This window comes from Gigantopelta aegis, chromosome 8 (assembly GCF_016097555.1).
Source record: "Gigantopelta aegis isolate Gae_Host chromosome 8, Gae_host_genome, whole genome shotgun sequence".
NCBI classification, from domain to species: domain Eukaryota; kingdom Metazoa; phylum Mollusca; class Gastropoda; order Neomphalida; family Peltospiridae; genus Gigantopelta; species Gigantopelta aegis.
In genome coordinates this window covers 13,705,945-13,729,514 of record NC_054706.1, presented here as the reverse complement: position 1 = coordinate 13,729,514, position 23,570 = coordinate 13,705,945, and the positions used below count along the sequence as shown (strand labels likewise).

The 23,570-nt window shown below is 35.3% G+C and overlaps 1 protein-coding gene across 1 annotated transcript in view; it reads right to left on the bottom strand.

Moving 5' to 3' along the window:
- Positions 1–387: 387 nt before the first annotated feature.
- The window catches only part of LOC121379485 (cadherin-related family member 1-like), a 39,828-nt gene continuing 16,645 nt past the window's right edge, over positions 388–23,570 (bottom strand). The window contains exons 6-12 of the mRNA XM_041508130.1: positions 12,951–13,070; positions 8,351–8,435; positions 7,868–7,968; positions 5,557–5,745; positions 3,628–3,777; positions 2,889–3,053; positions 388–468 (exon numbers count right to left, since the gene is read on the bottom strand). Of these exons, the coding sequence (XP_041364064.1) occupies positions 388–468; positions 2,889–3,053; positions 3,628–3,777; positions 5,557–5,745; positions 7,868–7,968; positions 8,351–8,435; positions 12,951–13,070 (891 nt within the window). The remainder of the gene's footprint in view (positions 469–2,888; positions 3,054–3,627; positions 3,778–5,556; positions 5,746–7,867; positions 7,969–8,350; positions 8,436–12,950; positions 13,071–23,570) is intronic.

Below are 23,570 nucleotides of genomic sequence, written 5' to 3'. Positions count from 1 at the left end.
TATAATTTCTCTATAGACAGTGACTGCGAGAATTGAATTCCTTGCCACCTAGAAAACCCTGTAATTGGTGTAAAAGAATGTTTGGAGTAATTTAGAATGAAACAGGGCCATATTTTAGTCCTAACGACGATCTTGGCCATCTTGGATTTAACTGATGGTGCAATATCTCAGTTAGCATGAAATTGTTATAAACGATTTCTTAATGAATCCATAACATCACAATCATGCTATGCTTGATGTAAAATGCGATAAATTATAATTTTCTTGTTCTGGTTCATATAGTGGTGGCCATCTGGAAGTAAATGATGTTACAATGACTTGGTTAGCTGGGATTAGTTCACAATTGTTCTGATCCCTAAACCACAGTCACGAACATTAACAATTGCGTTATTGTTGATAAGGTATTGGAGATGTCTCCAGTTCTGTTTTGACAACCAACTTGAACGCCATCTTGAATATTTCAAAATGCTAATGGTGACAAAATTACACATCTCAGATCTTTAATAAGAACTTCCGAAATATGCAACAACAAAAAACCCCACAAAGAACATTGTGGGTACCGATCTAAAAGGTTTATTAATGTTTTGTCAAACACTAAAACACGGACTTCTCGGATTTTGATACCACCTGAATGATAAATGTTAAAAAGTGTTGTAACTAGCTAAAGCTATTCTATTGGAAAGTCCAACATGCATTTTCATTTTGTCCTAGGGTGTACTAATACAATTATAACAGTTATGTTTGATGCCCTCAGATGGTACCAATTTTTGGTCTGGCTCATGGACTATATAGCATATCACGGATTTGATATACCAGTTTTGGGAGCACTGGTTGGAACAAGACATAGTCCATTTGTCCCTACGACGGGGATCGTTCCAAGACCAACATTTACCAATAATAACAGGCTATCATTTTACCTGTGGGCTATGTCCTGCCTCAGACAGTATGCATAAAGAACCTGATATTGATACTGTTCTCATTGTGTGCACTTGTTAAGGCCTCTTTTGCAATAAACGACCCATTTTGTAATAGGTACCCATTTTGTTATGAAAAGTGACCCATTTTGTAATTAAGAAATAGATGCCAATTCTGTAATAAAAACTGCACATTTTGTAATATATATTTTTTAGCATTAGAATATGACAAAAGGTTAAAAATGTACTAATTTAATTAAGTTTACACACGGGATCTATTGAGATCAAAGGTGGGTTTTTATATACAGCTCGTACTATTACATATAAGAAATATATCACAAACAATTAGTATTATATAAACTTTTCTAATGAGTTAGCAGTCTTGTAATTAAGGATGAATTGTAATTTTGAGTCAGTATCCTATAATCACAATTTAGTACTTGAAGATATGCAACGATATATGGACAGAATGTAACACATTTACTAATATAGTATAATATTAAAATCATTTGAAATGTGGATGGTTGTATGTACACAAGGCTCTATTTTAGCATCTAGTCTAGACATATTAAAATTGCAATGCAAGCGGTAAATTATATGGAAATTGAACAGCACACCCCTAATGTGATAATTAATTATCAACATTATTGCCGCAAAGCAGTTCTGTTGTGGGTGGTGTGTGGGTGGGTGGGAGGTCCCGCGGGTATATCGCTGACAGAGTAAAATTTAAAATTAAACAATTTAAAAACAAAATATCTTATATAAACTTTGTCCCAAATAAAAATATGCAATATGTAGCAACCTACATAATAATAATTTTACAAGGGCTACATGTTTTAGATATGTTACCATCAAAACATAAACATTCAGTAACAACAAAAGCAAGAACAAGCTCACATAATTTAAATATTGAAACTGAAAGGTATAAAAAAAATCCCCAAATTTCAAGAGAAGAGAGACAATGCCCCTTTTGTTCATGTATTATTGAGACGGAAATGCAGTTTTTAGTACATTTTAACAAATTTCATGAATTAAAAAATATATATTTACAAGACATATTCATTTCAAATATCTATACACAAAAGATTGCTATCCAATATGAAAATAAATTGTTTGTTAATGCTAAACACATTAATTATAAATGATTGCACTACCTAAGCTTATAATCATGGCTTACATAGCGAGACAAAATAAATGTAGTATACTTCCTCATATTTAATTTGACAAGCCATTTATTTTGTACCTTAACTTTTAATATTACTGTTAATTAATTAGATGTGTATTTGTGTGAATATATTGTGTATAAAACACGCTGTGAACATTTTATCGTCAAAAGAAAGTGTTCCACTCATAATAAATTACGTTGCATACACAAATACACATCTTATTAATTAACAATAATGATAAAAGTGAATATAGAAATACCCAAATTCCAAGAGATGTTAATATTATCCAGTATTTAAATTATGTGAGCTTGCATTACAGAATGTTTATGTTTCATGGCTAACACATAATAAGTAGGCCTTGTAAAATTATTATTATACAGGGAGCTTTATTGTGTTGGTGCAGAGTTTTAACACATGTTTTATTGAAAGCCATCATTTTCACATCTAAATACACGGTAAAATATTTCCTACTAATAGAGCGTCTTTATCCACTGAAATGATATATTACATGTATGTTCTTGTTTAAAATAATAACAGTGTCTGTATATTCAATCTGTCCTAATATCTGTAGTCGCTCAAATTTCATTTTATTGCCTAATGTACATTGTTTGTACATACGAAATTATTCAGAGGTGAAATTCCAGTTTGGGCCATTGTAAATATCGATATGACTAGGTCCCATTGAATAGATATTGATATTTAACCATTACAAACGTCTGTTAGTCCCAACGACAGTCACTTTCAATTGCTAATCAGCTGTTCTATGTATAAGCATATACTTAATTTCAGTACAAAATCGGATACATACGTTGATTGTTGTGATTACTGATCCATTCGCCATGTTCTCTGGAACAGACACACTGTATGTGAGTTGGGAAAACTGTGGCTCGTTATCATTGGCGTTTATAACATTAATGGTCACCGTAGCGGAACTGCTTCGCTTGCTGGTCGTCTTAGTCTCTGTGGCTTTCACCTACACGGGAGATGATTATAGGTTACATAGTATTATATCCATATCTTAATAAGGTACACACACACACACACACACACACACACACACACACACACACACACACACACACACACACACACACACACCGATAAATTAAGTATATTGTTGATTGTGGAGTAACTAGACTTGCAAAAAAACATAGTAGTAGCCTGGCGGACTACCCGGTTTAGACATATTGTAGCCAGAGCCAACATTCCCAGGCTACAGCTAAGGTCGTAAAGTCTTATATAATATGAGATCTTACTTGTTTTAATAAAACATAAAACACACGAAAGAATTATTAAACTAAATTATAATTTGATATTGAAACAGCATTCTTTAAAACTTAATATTTTAGAGCATTAGCCGATACTTAGTATTTTTATTTTAGTGAGCAATTAAAGCATCAGGAGATCATACAAACATACACCGAATATCACATACATACACAAATACACAATAAACACACACATACAAACATAAACACACACACGCCACAAATACACACACACACACACACACACAAGAAACCTATACTACATTCGCTACTACTCACAGTTATCACAAATCTGGTGTTCTGCTCATAGTCCAGTGCATGTTCATCCTTTACCCTTATAGAAACTGACGCTGATGATCGAACGTTCTTGGGAATTAGAACAAAAACATCATCTGGTTCAATGCTCAGCTCGAACTCACTGTTGTCACCCTGAAGTATACAACGAATATAATAAATAAATGGATATCTAATCAATTCAGAAATAAATAAACAAAGATATTTGTATTAAAGACAAGTAATAGCGCGCTTTTTATTGAAACATATTTTGTTGCTTTTGAAGACCAAATTGATTTTACAATGATCGGTACATTTATGTGTGAACCTTTAATACTCAGAAACTATTTAAACGTTCATACATATACACGAACACCTACTATGTCCACTTTCAATATATTTTGCGATTACCTGCTCTACTTTAGTAATATGTCAAGCCCATTCACACGGTATAAGCATATTTAAAATGCATGTAATATCAAACGCCACAGTATGCTATTTCGGTGATGAAACTTTAAAATAGGTCACATGGGCACACATTCGACACGCGAGTTAATATATATCACTACATTATGATACATTTGGTTAATAAATAAAAAGTAGCAAATAATGAAACAAGAATAACGTGGCCATTATAAACAAGATGTCATATTATCAAAACCATAAAATACAATGGAATAACATGCGATGTCCCAACAGAAAATCAATGTTATAAAGGTGTATGTCAATAACATAATACAACAAATATTTTGAGAGTACTACTAAAGCAATACATGCCCCTTACTGGTACCAATTTTCTTTTCGTATCTCATAAATTCAAGGGCCATAGCTCTGTCAAAAATGGATAAATCGCCATGAAAATCAAACTTGATTCGTAATAGAACATGGTAAAGGTATGCACAAAATTTCAAAGTTCAAAGGGCACGAAATTCAAACTTGATATTTAATAGTGCATGATAAAGCTATACACAAAACTATATTTGGCATGTACTGATAGACAGACAGACAGAAGGACGGATATGAAACCTATAGTCCCCTTATGTTGGATCGGTACGTGACTAACAAAAACAAGACAAAAGGCCATTAAGGGATGTTGGTAAAACACTTTTAGGCCATGGCCTACATAGGGTCAGCCTGCACACACCCCCCCCCCCCCCCCCAACTCAACTACATTGAAATACATAAATTAAGGTGATTTGAAATGACTTTGGTGAACCCATCAGAAAATTTATTATCATTTAAGGATGAACAAGTCATAGATGTTTAGTGCATGTTGACACTACAGCACGACATCCAGTAGATCATAAGCTTTGATATGATATGTGGATATTTTGGTGCACAAACGTTAGAGGGTACCGATTATGGCCTGACGTCAACGATTGTTTTATTTTCAAAGGTACCCTCAAACAATGGTGAGAAATGAGTAGTGGATCCCGATTTGTTTTCACGGTTACCAGTTAGTTTCATATTCAGGACATAATAGGGCTTCTGAAAAAACATAATTCAGTAGAGTTGTTGGAGGATGTGTGTGCACGAGAACCCTATGTAGCCCATGACCTATTTGCTATTTGTATGTGTGTGTGTGTGTGCGTGCGCACGCGCGCGCGCGTGTGTGTGTGTGTTTGACTATATATATATATGTATATGTCTATATGTATATGTATATGTATATGTATGTATGTATGTTTCTCTGTGTATATTCTTTAAGGGGACAGGTATTAGTTTATTTTTGTGTGTTTATGTTTGTGTGTGTTTGTGCGCACGTGTGTGTGTTTATGCGTGTATGCGTGTGTGTGCGTGTATAAGTATGTACATGTGTATGTTGCTCTGTATATATTACTTATGGGGACACGTATTAGTGTATTTGTGTGTGTATGTGTGTGTTGTTATGTATATATCACTGAAGGTGATACGTATTAGTATATTTATTCTCACCTGGTCTTTGTCTGATACAGTCATGTTTGTTTCGAGAGTTACGGGTATTCCTGCTGGCGTATTTTCAGTGATGTTGCCGGTGTAATGACCATTATTGAATATTGGAGAATTGTCATCAAGATCTTTTACTGTAATAGTCACAGTTGTTGTTGATGAACCATTTGGAGTATTAACTGGTTCTTCTTCTGCCTGCAATAGTCCAAAACTAATGGTCATTAATAAAATTGTGTGCACCCTTGGAACTATCTGTATTTTCAGTTTAGTGATCCGAAAATAATTTTGGTACCGTGTTATTAGTCTCATTTACATTGCATTAATTATTATTTTATTGAACTCTATCCGATTGTAGAGTTGTATACAAAATTTTATTTTGCGTTATATTATAATTTAAAAACATTTTATGTATTCAGAAGAACATTATTAATTCAATGCATGTACCATCACAAAACAGTCGTGTTTATTAGTCTGTTACTTGTAAATATATACAAATCAAAATACGAGCCATAGTTTTAACAGATATTGATGGAAAATGAATAAATTTTCTCGAGTACGTTCGTCAAAAATCGAAGGAAAGAAAGAAGAACGAAAACTATATTATTGTACGCCTATCCATTCAAGGTTCAGGTTTTATTTACACACACACACATACACACACACACACACACACACACACACACACACACACACACACACACTTAGATGTGAAACTGGAAATTCTAAACCTGTATAATATCGATATGCTTCAATGTATTTTTACTGGTTAGAAGTATAATATATGCTGTATTTCACCATTACCCACCTGGTGAACATCTAGGTGTGTGGTAAAATTTCGTACGCACCTGGCGGTTTGTTTTAGTAGCAAAATGATGTAATTTCGGTAAGTGACGTCATCTTCGACGGTCTTAGCCGTGTGCATTGCTTGTATTGCTGAATATTGTTGGAAGTAATTATCGAATTTTACATTATTTGATGGTGGGTAATAACTAAAATACCACACTTATATTTAGCATTTTTAGAATACTCGTGAACTTCCCATGGTATCTGACCTGACTTTTGTTCGATCAGATACTAACATGGAAAGTTTACTTGTTTCGTAAAAGATGATGTCTAGTGAAAACAAGTGTAGTATTATATATGAGAGAGAGAGAGAGAGAGAGAGAGAGAGAGAGAGAGAGAGAGAGAGAGAGAGAGAGAGAGAGAGAGAGAGAGAGAGGATTCGTCACGAGTGTTTTTAATATGGAAAATATCAATCAAGTCTATGTTAATTAATATTTGTCGAGGCTCTCCTGAGACAAATACCGATTAACTAGACGAGGTTGAATTCTATTTATCCTATAACACTTCTAAATTAACATGCTAATTAATTTTGTAGCAAATCACAGTACTAAAGTCGCCGCCGTCGGTAATATGACGTCATCACGATTAGCACAAATCAGTTTGACGTCACGCATTCTAACTACATTTTTGAAGATGTTACGCTCAGGTACACAGGTCTTGTTGGCTTGTAAGCAAATGACCCATCCACAGCAACACATTCCTAGAGACTGCAAATTTGTATACCATTATTAACCGGGTCGATACACTAAAATTATCACATGGGTTTATGACATGGATATCATGGGTAAGTTATAGGATATATATACATACAGACAGACAGACAGACATACATACAGACACACACACATACACACATACATACATATATACATACATACATACGTAGCTCAGAGCGCATCGTGGTTAGTCTCGCAATTTACGGGCGATTCGGTGCCACAGGTTCGAGTCCCAGCAACGGCATGGGACAATTTGTGAGACCAGAAAGGATTTAATTATCCCCTGTGCCAGTGCGTTAATATCTATGTATGTAACAGTCAACCTCGACATACATACAATATATAGATATTCATACATCAATGCATACATACGTATGTATGTAAGTATGTATGTATGTATGTATATATGTATGTATGTGTGTATATATACCTGTTCCTTATCTGTTTTGTATATTGTTTTGTTCTGATAGCCTTTCCATTGTAATATTTATTGAGCGATCCGAATAGTAAATGGTTTATATTTTCAACCACAAATAAAAGCAAATAAAGACAGAATAGTTATTTTAACCCAATAAGCAGTAATTTGTGCGATTCCCACCGACAGGATAGTATTTTATATACTAGTCGTGGTGTACTAGTATTGTCTACAAGACCTATGTATGGACACCTATGTAATATCTAACAGAGCGCAGCCTTTGCTTAATTAGACGCACCTACATAATATATTGTTTACTTGCCTTTATTGTTAACTGACATACTCCACTATTTGTTAGGAGTATTCCCGCGTCACGATCTAAGTCATGATTCACAGCCATGGTGCCATTATTGGCATTGATAGTAAATGTACCGTTGCACGTATCTAGAAGAAAAGAATGTACGCATGCGTTAAACATAAACACAATAACCAAGCTTACCCTTGAAAATTCCAATTCTACAACATTTATTATTCGAAATATCAAGAAAAATAGATAGTCGTAGGCACCGAGTACATTACAATTGCCAAGTGGGTTAAAGTAAATAAAAATGTCTCGCAGGCTAACTCAAAATTCAAGTGAGCAAATCGAAATTAAGAATTCAATTAGCTGAAAAGTTGGGTTTATTACAATAAAGTGAGCAAACACATCAAACACTTAGCAAATTCTCGTCAATAAGAACATACAGTTGTTATATATTATCTACAAATGTAAAATTACACAGGTTATGGTAACGAATTAATTTCTGTTATTTACAGTTTTATTTACCTTGTAATATAGAATAGGTCACAGGATTTGGCATTCCCGTATCACCATCAAAAGCTGTAACTTGCAAACCACTTATAATTGAACTCTACAAAACAAAGTGAACACTGTTTTACTGACAAGCATTGTAAGATATACTTTCTGCAACCCAAGAAATACTAATACGGACGTTTAGTTTGACGCCAAGGTTTGTGATGGTCCTTATGCTTATCAGCACTGATAATCGTAACTGAAAACTGAAGTTTGTAATATTTAGTGTCTAATATTTGGTTATTTAATCACTCGGTCGTTCCCTTGTAGTCGACGCGTCGACTTCGTCAATTCGTGTATGAATTGCACCCCTAGCTTTTTTTCTTCTTTTTTTTTCATTACACCTTGCTCTTTTTATACCTTATTGCATGCTCATCATATGTCGATTTTAAATATTGACATATCGTTCTGGTAGAGAAAGTGTTTAACCAGGGTTATAACATGCAAGGATTCCTGAAAACCGTCAGAACGTTTTATGGTAGACACTCAGAGGGCATTTCACGATATGACGCTACACTGAAATGATGTCTGATGCAATACACTATTTTGACTTTCTGCATGGATATTCATCACTTTAGTGAAAATCTTGTACATTTCAGTTATTGACTTGATAGCTGTAGGTTATGTTCATGACAGGTGCCACCAGTGGGGCAGGGTATGCTCACCTTTCTCGAACACCTGATACCATCAATGTTTTTCAGTGATTCATGAGTACATGCCATCACAGCTGTATACATTTCATTGGGCTTTCTACTGTGCTAGTTTGGATTTTCCCAATCTATTTTAGGAGTGGCAGTCCTCCTTCATACAGTGCAAGAGAGATGAAACATCCTGTTACGGATCTCCTAGGAAAGTGGCTGTCCTCTTAAAGACGAACACCTGATAGTGTATCATGGAAGCAATCACGATTTTGTCTTATGCAGAGATACGATTTTAAACAAGTAATACGGTTTTGTCATTCAGATTTATGAATTGTTATTTTTATCCAAAGTAACATACTGATACATAGTATTATACATGTAATTTTAGAATGAATCAATGTTTAACACACTCCAGCACAAAAAAACAACATCGTTAATGAGTGTCAAAATTAGATAAATGTGTTAATGAAATAATAATTAACATCAATATAAAAAATTCAATAGTTAATTTAAAACAAAGTGTAAAGAGCAAGAAATAAAAAACATCACATCACATTTCTTCTACCAAATATATCTTTCCTCACTCGTCTGCTTAAGATGACTGCGCTGTATTTTTAAAAACATACGTGTAATGTTTGATTCACTTAGAAATAATTCAAAATTCTTGGATTTTAAGGGATGAAATTAGACACATTTTCTGAAATCATACCAATAGGTCGTGTAGCTAAATATGGGAACTGAGTGTGTGCTATGTTATGATTGGTAGAAAGGATTGTTCCTTTACTAATTCAGTTAGTTGCTCCATCATTTCATTCGTGAATTGACACATGGTTGAAGATGAAGTTGGGGATGCCCCATGTATGAGTCATTTTCGTGGATTTCTTTAAGGGGCGTTTTCATTACGCGATTAGTCGTACCGACTTGTCGAATGCGATCGAATCGTACCGTGAGTACGCCTAAATCGAAAAAACTTTAGTCTTATACGAGAAGTCATGTCAGAATCGTACCGATTAGAACGTGTCTTGTTTCACACGACAATCAAATAACATTAAAGTATAACAGTTTAGTTTTGTCACTTCCGGGGTTTTTCATTTGCTTCTTTATTTCACTGGAAGTTTGTATGCACTTACATTTCCCGCAAAATATTCTCAAAACTGACGAGCTTTGTTTGACGTCATGAAATCGTATGCCTATTGTCTTCCAACACACGATTCGAGTCACTACGACAAATCGCATGCGACAAGTCGGTGCGACAAATCGGATAAAGAAGGGGATGTTTTATTTAACGACGCACTCAACACATTTTATTTACGGACATATGGTTAAGGACCACACTCGCTGTCGCCACTCCATGGGCTTTTCGATTAGCAGCAAGGGATTTTTTATGCACCATCCCATAGACAGGATAAAACATACCACGGCCTTTGATGTACCAGCCGTTGTGCACTGGCTGGAGCGACGGGGATCGATTCCAAACCGACCGCGCATCAAGCGAGCGTTTTACCACTGGGCTAAATCGTATAATGAGAACACTGCTTCAGCGGCAGAGGTAAAGCGATTTGAAAGAAATCGAACAAGGCTACCCGCACCAATGGAAATGGTACAGTATTAATGAACTGTATAGATTGTTTTTTTGCCGGCTACCGCACGTGTCAAATGGAAATTAGCTCTAATAAATCAATGTGCTCTAGTGGTGGCGTAAACAAAATCTTTAACAAACAAACTGTATCTTATGTGCACGAGCTGTATTCTTAATGTGGGCTGCCTTCAAGAAAGAGTCAGCGAGTCCTAGTGTCCTAATTACGCCTTGGAACATTGCCTGAATCCTACCACTCGCGTCCAAAAAAGCACCCATTGCCTTTGAGAGTGGCATCTAGACATGCGGACCAACCAGCATAACAAAGCAATATCTCCAAAAGTATTTACGCTGGATAACTTTTGTAATTTTCAATACCAGATAATCACGTGCAATCACATGAACATGTCCAGTACTGAGTCCTGCTACTGCCACCTTTACTATGTCCATTGAGTGCTGAATCACTGCAACTTATTCGATTCAGTGAAGAATAGAAACAGAGGTCTGTGACCGATTTAGATATATGTTATTCTCGGAATACACACACACTGGTAATACTCCATTTCAGTGACAATACTAACGTGTTTACATCAACTGTAATCTTCTTCTGTGCCTACATTTGTCAGACAATTAGGCTTAACCAGACAGAGATACAGTATGGTACTTAGACTGCTGAAATGTCTGCAATACGTGTGCCTTGTTAGTTCTGTCACAGACATCTATATATCCATTTTCAGCTATAATGAATTACTCTTCAGATTATTTATCCAGATCATATGGAAGCTAAAAGATGGCAGTGACGTAGATCATGGTATCACAAGTCATCGCATATTTCGTAATGTCATCTGTCATAAATAGGTTAATGTTGGCATAAACTGTTACCTTTTTCTGTTTAGATGGTAGGTGTATAAGACGACAAGTGTTTCCGATTATTTATTAAAAGAAATAACATAAGCTTTTGATTAGTGGCCAAATATTTAGTTCCAAAAAAAGTCTTAACGCGAAGGTTAGGTTCCCAAGTGGAGATGTAATGTGGCAACACCTGTTCAAGGTTGCTGGTTCTGATCATGTAATCAGGACGTTTTACCTTCCTCTCCATGGATGGGGTCTCGACGCGATTCACACATCAGGTAGAAGTTGGAGATTACGTATAAGAGATGGTGAGGTCTCAGTGAGGTGGGGGTTGCTGTTGGCGTCGCAAAGAGGGTTTCCCGCTAGCCGTTGAGCTTGTTTTTGCCCCACCCCTGTGCTGCCGCTGGCGATCGTTTTACTCATCGGTCTTCTAGTCGTACTTGGCTGTCCATAGACTACTAACAGTGCAACGGTGGTCTTAGTTCCCATATGTAAAACATGACATTCAAGCAGCTTCTTTCCAAAGCTTCACAGTATATCCTATGTTGGGATAGTTCCAGGCGGGCTGGTTCAAAAGGGAGCTCATCTTTCAGTTTCGCATTAGTAATGGTGCATTTTGCATATAATATCGACTTACGTAAGATAACATTTCAAACCAACATTAACCTATTTACGACAGAAACATAAAATTGGAACATTTAACGATATTAGATTGTATGCGGTTACATGTGATGCCGTTATTTACGTTACTGCCACCTTTAAGAAATTGTACACTCGATTTGTTTTACTTTCTGTATGATCTAGATAAATATTCTAAAAATTAATTCTCTATAGCTGAAAATACACAAGAATCTCCTCTTAGCGACTGGACTATCAGTATATATACACCAGGTGCCCCCCCCCCCCCCCCCAAAAAAAAAAAAGTATCAAAGTTGCAGTCTATATACGGGGTTCTACGGTATTATTCAGATTTAGTTAATATGTTTTCTAACACTGTGATTGTTGTTTACTAATTTTTTCTCCCATCTTTCTTCATAAATTCCACACATGTCCATATGATTGGAAAGACATTAGCATTTCTAGGCTTGTTTGTGTTAACTAAAGGTAATACATTATAATGGGCTAAATTTTGTGTCCGTTCCACGTTAATGATTGTAGCCCTCCTGAATCCTTGTTTAAATACTTCATCTGGATAGTTTTGAACTTTTAAATGTCTGTATAATTCTAAAAGTATTTTGTCTTATAGATTTTTATTTCTTACTATTGATATTATTATCGAAACAAGATTACAAGGAATGCCAATTTGTATGTGTGTAGCCTGGCGTGAACTGATGTCAAGATACATATGTTTGTCATTCTCAAACAGTGCAATCGATTACGAAAAACAGCAAAAGATCTTTAATACACATTTTCCCATCGTATAGCCCAGGCCAGTGTCCTATATTAATGCATTGCTATCCCAACTGTAATAAGGTTCCCATCAGGCATAACTAATGATACTTACAACTGGTGTGTTTTCGTTGATTTCGGCATGATAGGGAATTCCAGTAAAATATGGATCCGTGTCTTGCAAATCAGTAACTGTGATGAACAGATCTACAGTGGTATTCAACCCTCCGCCATCCTAGTCAACAAATATCACTTGTAATTATTTTAGTGAACAAAAACAAGTATAGATATGCAGGCTGTTTACATACATATATATTATATGGTATAACTGAAAACATTATTACTTTGTTAGCTAAAACCGAAAACGATACAGTAACTGAACCAAATTTAAAACACTGGCAAATGTCCACGAGTGCCCACTGGGATAAGTAATAGCACCCAGTGCACTCGCACACCCCATCAAGATTAAGATTTCCCATTTACGGCGTTCTATAAAAATTGAAATATGGCACCTTCTCGCATGAAGTATTAAAGAAACAGTCACGAGTTTCTGATTAAAGGGACATTCCCGAGTTTGCTGCAGTGTAAGATGTTTCCGACTAATAAAATATTTCTACGATTAAACTTTTCTTGTTTAGAATATCAGTGTCTGTATATTCAATGTGTTTCTGGTCATCTCAATATTTGTAAGAAGCCCAAACTGGATTTTGTCTTCAAATAATTTCGTACGTACGACAAAAAACATATTTTTAAGAAAGAAAATGAAATTTAACCATGTACAAATATTACAACGATCAGAAACACGTTTAATATACAGCCACTAATATTTTACGCAGAAAAATGTATTTGATATGTAATTACAATCGTTAAAAAGTATCTGTTAGTCGATAACATCTTAAAAATTGCAGCAAACTCAGGAATGTCCCTTTAATAGATAATTTAACTACTAAATTACTTATTTGTTTAAATATCAATCAACATCTGTATATTCGATACACATATGATTGTGATAATGGCCGTAACTGTTCAGATGTCATTCTATTTTCTAATATATTTTTTGTACGGAGAAAATTATTGGGAGATATCAAAATAACTGTCCAATGATGTGCCATGTATTGCCAGTAAATAAGGGGCATAGTTCAGAAATCCACATACTGAACCGATAAAATGACTGTTAATTGATCTGTTCTTTTAGTTGTTTTGACCTGTGATTTCTGGTTGTCAGGTATTTGGTAGATTAGATGCTTATTGGGATTTGCTATCATCTGGTCGCGACACCACCGTCTGGACATACAACATACGTACGGTCTTAATATCACAAGGTATTGTGATGCATGTTTACCCATCTCATGTGTCATGGCATGTCCTAATATCACTCTTTGTTTAATGATATGGAGAAAATGTAGGTACTTATGTTATTAGTATATAATGGGTCATGACCAGTGTCACCATAGTGCTAAATTAAAACCTTTTCCAACAGATAACCTGTAACTCCTAAAATGACAATGTACATTATCAACCGACAGGGTTTATTACTATCAATAATTCTGTGATACAATCGGTTAAGCTAACTGTCCAATGTAAAATCACAGAACTTACCAATCACGTTTTTCCAAAGAAACGACAGCTGTCACTATGGCTGCATTTGACACAATTGGCGATCGTGGGTGGCCCGTACTAATATGTAAAACCCCATTTCGTTCAGTTAATACACATTGATATATGTTTGGTTATATGCTTTATTAAATTAACTGTGCATTTATGTTACTTTACAAGTCAGGCTGATCAATGTAAGCGCCTTGCCTTAAATTACTTCCTTTGTTTACTCCATGCATACAGAAGCAGTTTACATAATACAGGAGGTGACGTCACTTTCACCCAGATGTGGTTATCGAGAAAGTCACATGATGGCTGCCTCCAGTTAGCGGGACTAATTATGTCTTTTTTTAATTCTAAAATTATTATTTTGTCATTTTATTTCATTTTTTAAATTGTCAGTATGTGTTGGTGGTTCGGGTATTTATATTTCCAATACACTCGTCACACATTTGACCTGATTGTCCCTTTAACAACCCTCTGGTAACCACATACATGTCACAATGGTAGTTAAACTCAAGACAGTACTTTTACTGTTTTTTAATGTAAAGCTTGCTACGTCAAAAGTATGCGCGTTTAATAAAAGGTTACAACCAATCGATTAAAACAAAAATTATGATGTTATAAAACTTGTGACAAAAATGGCATGGACACGTCACTAAACACGTCCACGTCATTGCCTGCACTCTAAATGAATGAATGTTTAAAGGGATAGTAAACTCAAACATGGGCCTTGTGCGTTGGAAAGATGCACACCCGGACCACCAACACATACTTACACTTTAAGAAATGAAAAACGCGTAATTTTAGAGTTAATAAAAAACGTGATTATTCCCGCTAACTTGTGGAAGCCATTTTCTTTTGTTGTCGGTGCGTCCGGAATTTAGCTTGGGCAAACTAACGTCAGCTCCGACCAACTCCTGTATGCAACTCCTGTACACAAACGCAGTCATTCACGACAAGGCGCTTCGCTTTCATCAACCTGACTTGTAAAACAACATAAATGACTTGATAATATAATAAACTATTTAACTAAATATATTTCAATTTTCATTAATAGAACGACATGGGGTTATAGTAGTTTTATATCTTTAAAAATCCAAAGAAAAAAATTATTAGGCATATTATTAGGCCTATTGGAAGGGTACGTTTGAGCTAAAACGCCCACTCACGATACCCAAATGATCATTTTCTTTTCTTTGTGACTACGCAAATGGTCCGTTTTGTGACTTTATTGAATTATTTACAGTAATAAAGCAGGGCGGCTGATTATGTCCATTACCATTTTAGGGGTTGCCGCTTATCCCACAATACCATGCGATCTTAATAAAACAGGCAAGTGTTTTGTTTTGTGTGTCTAGACACCTTGACTGGTGACCGTCAAAAGATACTCCTGCCAATCAGGAACCACAGGTACAGGCCACGGAAAGAAAAGACCAATTAACTCCGATTATCATTTCAGTATGTGTGTTAATGTATGGACAAAACATAATACAGTTATTTCGACACTTTGACAATGGTTTTTATTTTGTATTGTAAAAACAATATGTACTTATTGCTGGCTTTCTGGGATGGTAATTCGTACAGAACATTGCGATGCATCCGTAAAAATCAGGTACGTTTTGTTTCTTCAGTTCTAAGATTAATTCCTGAATGAATGAATGAATGAATGAATGAATTTGAATGCATTTTTTATTTTCATAAACTGTAGGATTACAGTATAGAGAAGAATGTGGTACAAATATATAATAACAAATTAAAATGCACATGCGCGGAAGTTTAACGTGGAGGACATACTCTCTCACATATAGTTCTTATTAACAGACATAACTTCTTTAATATAAACATGCTTTTGCTATTAAACAATTTATTATATGAAAATATATTTGGATGCCTCTTATATTTATCAAGTATACTTTTTCTTACATTTAATAATACAGGATCGTTACATTTAAATATATAATGATATTCATCTCCAATTTCGTCGAGATCACAAATATGACATTTTCTGTTTTCTCTCAGAATAGTATACCATCTTTTAGTTTCACATTACATGTTCAAAATTTACATAATACATTTGCATTCTTTTGAGACAGCACAGTAAGATAACTTTCTAATTTCAATTCATTTTTGAAAATTCTATAATTAATACCCTTTGGAGACGTTTCAATTTAATTTTTCCACATTTGTAAAAGTCTATCATGTAAATATTTTGGATACCGTTTCACGTAACCATTGAACATTATCAAAGTTGTGAAAAGTCTTAAGCAATAATGTGCATTATATATCGTTGAATATGATACCAGTCCAAAGGCCTTGCGCGAGCATTCCTTTAATGCTACCCTAGCCCCCCCCCCCCCCCCAAAAAAAAGAAGAAGTTATATAGGATAAAAAATCTGTGTAAAATTCTAAAAGTACAAAAAAAATAGTGTAGACATCACTGAAAGAGTCACATTTCTGACAAATACAATAAAGCATATTAACATTATATACCAACAAAATAAACGCTATGAAAACAGTATGGTGCTATGATAAACAGATATTATTATACGAGCTTGTGTGTCGTACTGGTTTTACGAAACCAGTGTCAAGATTCGTGTATTGCCCGACCAACAGCGAGGGTAATACATGAATCCTGACACGAGTTACGTAAAATCAGTACGATTCACACGCGAGTGTAATACTTTCTTTATTATCCTAGAGGGCGACGTCAAAACGTTTCAAATGTAAATAGGAGATGACATCATTTTCAGAAATACGTCATGTTGGTAAGATTTTACACAGAGCTAAGAATGGGGAAGCCGCATTATGTTATGACGTCTCTTCCCAAAATTATGTCATTCGTTTTGCACGTGAAATCATTATGACTCACGTGTGTCATACTGGTTATATTTCCCTTATATCTTAAAATATCGGGATAATAAAAGCAACATTGCACAAAATGAAAACATTTTTCAAAAACATTTTCACAGATGCTTATAGAACTTGTTTTAAAAATGTCGATAAGATACCGAATATGTGCTATATTTGCCACTCTCAATGAAACCCATGATACTGTTGCCACTCCTGCACCACGAACAGGAACAGCACACACAGGGATGTTTGTAATCTGTCCACACTATATACACATCTTACCGTAGCAATAATAGAGTAATGATAGAATTTAACTCTCTCGTAGTTTAACGATCCATTTAAATAGATTTTGCCGTCACTTGAATTCTTCATTATAAATTTATTCCAGTAGTCCCTGTTTTGAGTCTGAAATAATAAACAAATAATAAACAAGAGATAAAAGTGATACGTTGAAAACCGAATTTCTACTTCTATTAAATATATTTTATTTTTAATTCAATTGTTTATTAATTAAAATATTTAATAATACGAAATTTTCCTCTGCAATACGAATAAAATATTTAAAATGAAATCATATTAATTACACGTTTCAGTTAATGTTTACAGCACAGAGCTGTTATAAACGTTGTATGTGAAAACAAAACAATAACATAATTTACCTTATTTCTTGTTATTTTAATATGCGCAACAATGTTCCAAGTCATAGGTTTCCATTATCACTATAGACAACATCAAACTACAGATGTTCTTGGATATCGAGTTTATTTATGGTTCATACTGTAGTTCGCCAAGCCACCAAATGCAAATTAAACTTTAATATATTTCATTGCTAATTCGCCAAAATGATAATTATAAAATCAATTAAATGCTATTTTAGTTATAATATATAGAGGAAAATAAACGAATTATCAGTAACAGTTATTATTAAATTTATGTCTCAAGTGAAATACTTTTCAGCTTTAAAAAATGACAAATGAAAATTATTTCACCAGGGACATACATTTGATAATAAATGGTACCGAGTTTCTTATTCTATTTATTACTTCAGCTATGTTTTCTCTCTTAAAGATTTTTATTTTCAATATACATACACGTACGTGTATATATAAAAACGATGTAAACCATTTTACACAGTTCCGAGTATTACTCTAACTTAATAAAATTAAAATAACAATTGTCAAATTAAGTATGTTTACTATTTTAATAGACTGTTTGAGCTTTAATTATAAACTTATATTTAAGTTAGTACAATCGTGTGTATTAAAAGGATTTAGCATTAGTAAACATAATTTAAGTTCATCATGGATGGCAACCTTTTCTGTATAGTCATGTTTAATGATTAAGTCTTTTAAATATATTTCTTAATTCATGGAATTATATTTTGTTACAATGCGGTAAAAAAAAGTGCATTTTTGTCTCAATCATGTTTGGGCAAAAGGGGCGAATCTTTCTTTTCTTGGAATTTGGTGATTTTTATATCTTCCAGTTTTAATGTTTAAAGTATGTGAGCTTGTTCCTAGTGTTGTAATTACAGAACGTTTATATTTTTGTGGGTAGTAAATCTAAATAAGTAGCACTTGGAAAAGAATTTTATATAGGTTGCTATATATTGTCAACTTTGTATCTGGTGCCACTTTTATGTAGGATGTTTTATTTTCAAATTCAGTTTGATACTAGGCCTATTGTTTATTTTTTTCATCAAATTTGTTTTTGTTCCAGTTATGATTAATGCTTTTTTATTTGCTTAAGCTTCAAAAGATTGCCATACCACGATTTATAACCATTCATATAGTTAATTTGATCACACATGAAAGCTTGTTTATTAACAGAATTCTGTTAGATGGAAGTTGTTCAAGTCTTTGGTAGTATCTAAACATGCATTTTGTATTAGCAGTAACTACCGGATAACGCCCAGTTTCAAACTCACTTTCACAAGTCAAATGTGGCATGTTGTAATAGTTATTATATCATGAGTGCTGTATTGAGCTACATGATCACTGTACACTTTTATCGATATACTATATAATATGCCGCTAGGAAAGTATAGTATAGCAAGTCAGGGATAGCTTGGATCACAATTAAGATTAGTTTTATATAACAAAAGAGGTGATGACGACGAATTCAGAGTATAGGTCTAGGCACGAAATGGTGTGTGGTGCATGCATTGTAAGCATGGGTACGAATAAAAGCAAGGTGTTTGGATATCTTGATAACTCTTGACTTAACATTTGATGGAAGTGTGTTTACTTTAAACTGATATTTTGGAAGTGGATTTAAGCTGGCATAAGAGTGTGAGTGCAGGCATTTATTGTATATTATGTTTGAAATATTAACATTGAAAGTTAAATAATGTAATATATGCATGAACTCATGATATGATACTAGTAATTTGCTGTTTATCGACGTTTGTGTATTTTGTGCATTGTGTGCGATAAGATTTTATGAAATAGAAAAAAGGAATGTATTATGCAACGTATTTTAATGAGTGAATAATTGCATGTGGAATACATTGTTGTAAAGATGTATATGGTACAATATGGTGATTATAGAAATCTTTTTATTTTTTTTATTTTTTTTACTCCACACGAAATGGTGGATCTTTGTAGTAGTGATATTTCTGACGAGGTGCGTCGCATATGTAGAACTTCTTCTTACATTACGTCACATCACAGACGCTTCGTCATGTAAGTGTTATTGATTCTTAGTGGACCTGGATGGTGGATGGAGTTGGACCAAGAACTTTGGCGAACTCGGTAGTTCGATGCCTGAGAAACGTAGTTAATATAGTGGTGTGCAAAACGGGTTAACTGTTGGTGCCCAGAGGACTGAGACTATTTATTGTCTTTCTGATAACGTGGTAATAATACACTAAAAACAAGGAGAAATTTGTAATAAGCGGCTAATTATGGTAGACATATGATAGCAAAACTTAATTAACTGTTTTCTGGACTGTGGAGGTGTAGTTAATTCTTCGCTGGATACTGAAGTTGTGGCTGATTCTTTCATGGACTGTGGGGGGTTTGGTTCTCGTGAAACACTGAACATTGCGATTGTGTGTCAATGGTCTGTTGGGTTGTATGAAATGTATTTAATACTTGGTTGAAAGGTGGTTCAAAAGGGTGTGTTGCGTTTTGTGTATATTTATTTAAAAATGAATGAATGAATGAATGTTTAACGACACCCCAACACTAAAAATACATCGGCTATTCACTATGGGTATATTTATTTAAATGTGTTGTTGTAAATAAAATAAATATTGGTGAGGGTTTTTTTAAGTCTTTGGTCGTGTTGTTCTTATAGTTGCTAGTACGTGACACTCATATTAAATTATTTCGAGGACTTCGCCTGGATTAATTTTGGACAAAAACTACGTTGACGGGGTAAATCTACAGTTCTGTCACTGATATTTCAATAAATACATAAAATAATGTTCATATTTGTTGAAAGAGTATTATTTTCGTGTTGTTGTTGTTGTTGTTTGTTTAGTTTATTTTATTGTGGGTTTTTTTGGGGGTTTTTTTTTTTTTTGGGGGGGGGGGGGGTTGTGTGTTTTTTGTGTTTTTTTAAATTTTGCAGATGTTTTAGAGCAGTTAATGTTGTTTAAAATTATGTTTTAAAAAATCGAAAGTCATTTCCATCTCGTCTTTATTATCACTTTATTGTCCCAAAATGTATGTTCTAGACAACAGTGTTGTACTTTAAATTGCGATACAATTATATACTCTTCAACAAAGTAGGGGAATTTAAAATGCAAATGCCATTACTAATGATTGGAACATAGATCCGCTTTCATAAATTATTGCCTACGAAAGAACGTTCATGGCTGCACAATCTAAAACAACTCCATAATTATGACGTGGAGAACGCCTTAGGACTATTGACATGCTTCAAACTGGTAGAATTCAGCGTGATGTAGCCAATATGTTCAATGTTTCCCCGTCTGTGATTTGAAGACTATGGAACAGATACCAGAAGATCCAAACGTTTGATGATCAGCTCCGTTCCAGGGCGTCCCAGGTCAACCACACGAGTCCAGGATCGGTTCACTAGACCCAGGTTCTACGAAATCGAGCTCAAAGAACGACTGAAATCGCTTCACAGTCACAACAGGCTGCTGGGGTCCAAGTAACGGGTCAGACGATTAGTAATTGTCTACATGCCGCTCATATGCATGCTCGGTGAACATGTGTGGTGCCACCTTTGATGAATCGCCACATGGTAAACAGATATTATGGTGTACACAGCGTAGAAACTGGGGGAATTGTCGATGGTCTCGTGTAATGTTTTTTGACGAGTTTAGATTCACTCTGGACTTCTTGGCTAGGTGTGGTCGCGTTTGGCGACGTCGAAATGAACCCCAAGCAAACGTCAACCCCAGGCCACATGGCATATGATGTAGGATGGCATAACTATCACTCAACACCACTCCATATTGTTCAAGGGAGGGTGACTGGTCAGTACTACCGGCATATCATACCAGCAGCGATTGTTGCCCCGTTTGCTCGCTATGCTGGTCAACGGTTTATGTTTCAAGATGCCAATGCTTGGGCCCACCGTGCACATATCGTAAATGACTACCTTCAGCGGCAAAACGTTACCAGAATACCATGACCAACAATGAACCCTGACCTTTCTCCCATAGAGCACGTCTGAGACATTATCGGGAGACGTGTACGGCCGCCGTCTGTTTCAGCTGATCTTGGCGAGGCGCTGCAAGAGGAGTGGTATAGACGTCTTCAAATGGACAGTGCGAGATTGATACGTAGCATGCCACGTCAAATAAACGAAGGAAGGAATGAAATGTTTTATTTAACGACGCACTCAACACATTTTATTTTCGGATATATTGCATCGGACATATGGTTAGTTGTTATGCGGCGTTCACACAGTGCCGATTATGGCTCCCGTTTGAGATTAGACATCGCTACGACACGAAAAGTGAAAAAGTCGGATTACTATCCTCAATGATCTGGAATGTCCTATCATTGTCTGAACGCAGACTCCTACGGATCGGGAATGGTCCGGAGAGGTCGGCCAAGCACTCCCGACAGTTAGGTGCGTCCCGTAACATTCGGGAAACTCAGCCGATTTTGTCTAGTCGGATTACAATCGTGACTATGTCGTGACAGATTCTGCTGTATCCGATCAAAATCGTAACAATGTCCTGTGTTGTCTGGACGGTGTCCTGTGGATCGGGACGCTGTCGTGATGAACGGGCATGATCTGGACTATCACGTGACTAACGGTTTTCTAACGGATGGCTTCCGTCAGCGTCGGTTCACTGTCGGGTCACTGTCTGATCTCTGTCGGATCGCATTCGGGAGAATCGGGATGCTGTCGGGACAGATTTGGTAGTTTTTTACCTTACGAAAGATACAAATCGGATCAGAATCGGATTGAGAACTGGAGAATCGGGACGAATTCGGCTGAAAACGGCTGAATCGGGACGCTTCCTGAACAATATCTGATTGTTGTCGTGCTTTCCCGCCACGAATCACAGGATCTTGATCAGACTTTTGACAAATTTTAATCGGGAATGGTCCTATCAAGGACGGCAGTAAAAATCCTGAATGTGTGACTGAAGCTTTAGTTGGTTAATGGAATGTTTTATTTAACGACGCACTCAACACATTTTATTTACGGTTATATGGCGTCGGACATGTGGTTAAGGACCCCACATATATTGAGAGAGAAAACCCGCTGTTGCCACTTCATGGGCTACTCTTTTTGATTATCAGCAAGGGATCTTTTATATGCACCATCCCACAGACTCGAATAAACGAATGTTTGACGAATCGTGTGGGTATTACCAACTATCAAAAGACGTGAACGTTCAATTTTCACTTGTCATCCCTATCTTGTTTCAAGATCGTTTACATCTATACAATCTGCTGCCAGCATGAACTGTTGGTTGCCATTTCTTCCCAGTTCCTTCATTATTATCATATGTGTATTCCTAGACAGTGATACCTCTTGATATTTCTTTAAGTGGCTGTTATTTCCTATATTCCCCTAATTTTTTAACAGTATGCAATTCATTTTTATAAGCCTGCTTTTGCCATTTTGGGAACGCAGACTGGAAGAGCAGCAAGCTATAGTCCTTCCCAGACTCCATGAACATTTGTTTTTGGAAATTATTTCAATTTTATTTGACACAAAAAGAAAAGTTGAAGTGTATTAAAAAAAACAAAAAAGTAGCAATTAATTTTATGTGCACTTTAAAAAAACCTGTAATGCATACCATAGTAAGAAAACGACGCTAACTGCTGGGAAGGACTATAGGCGA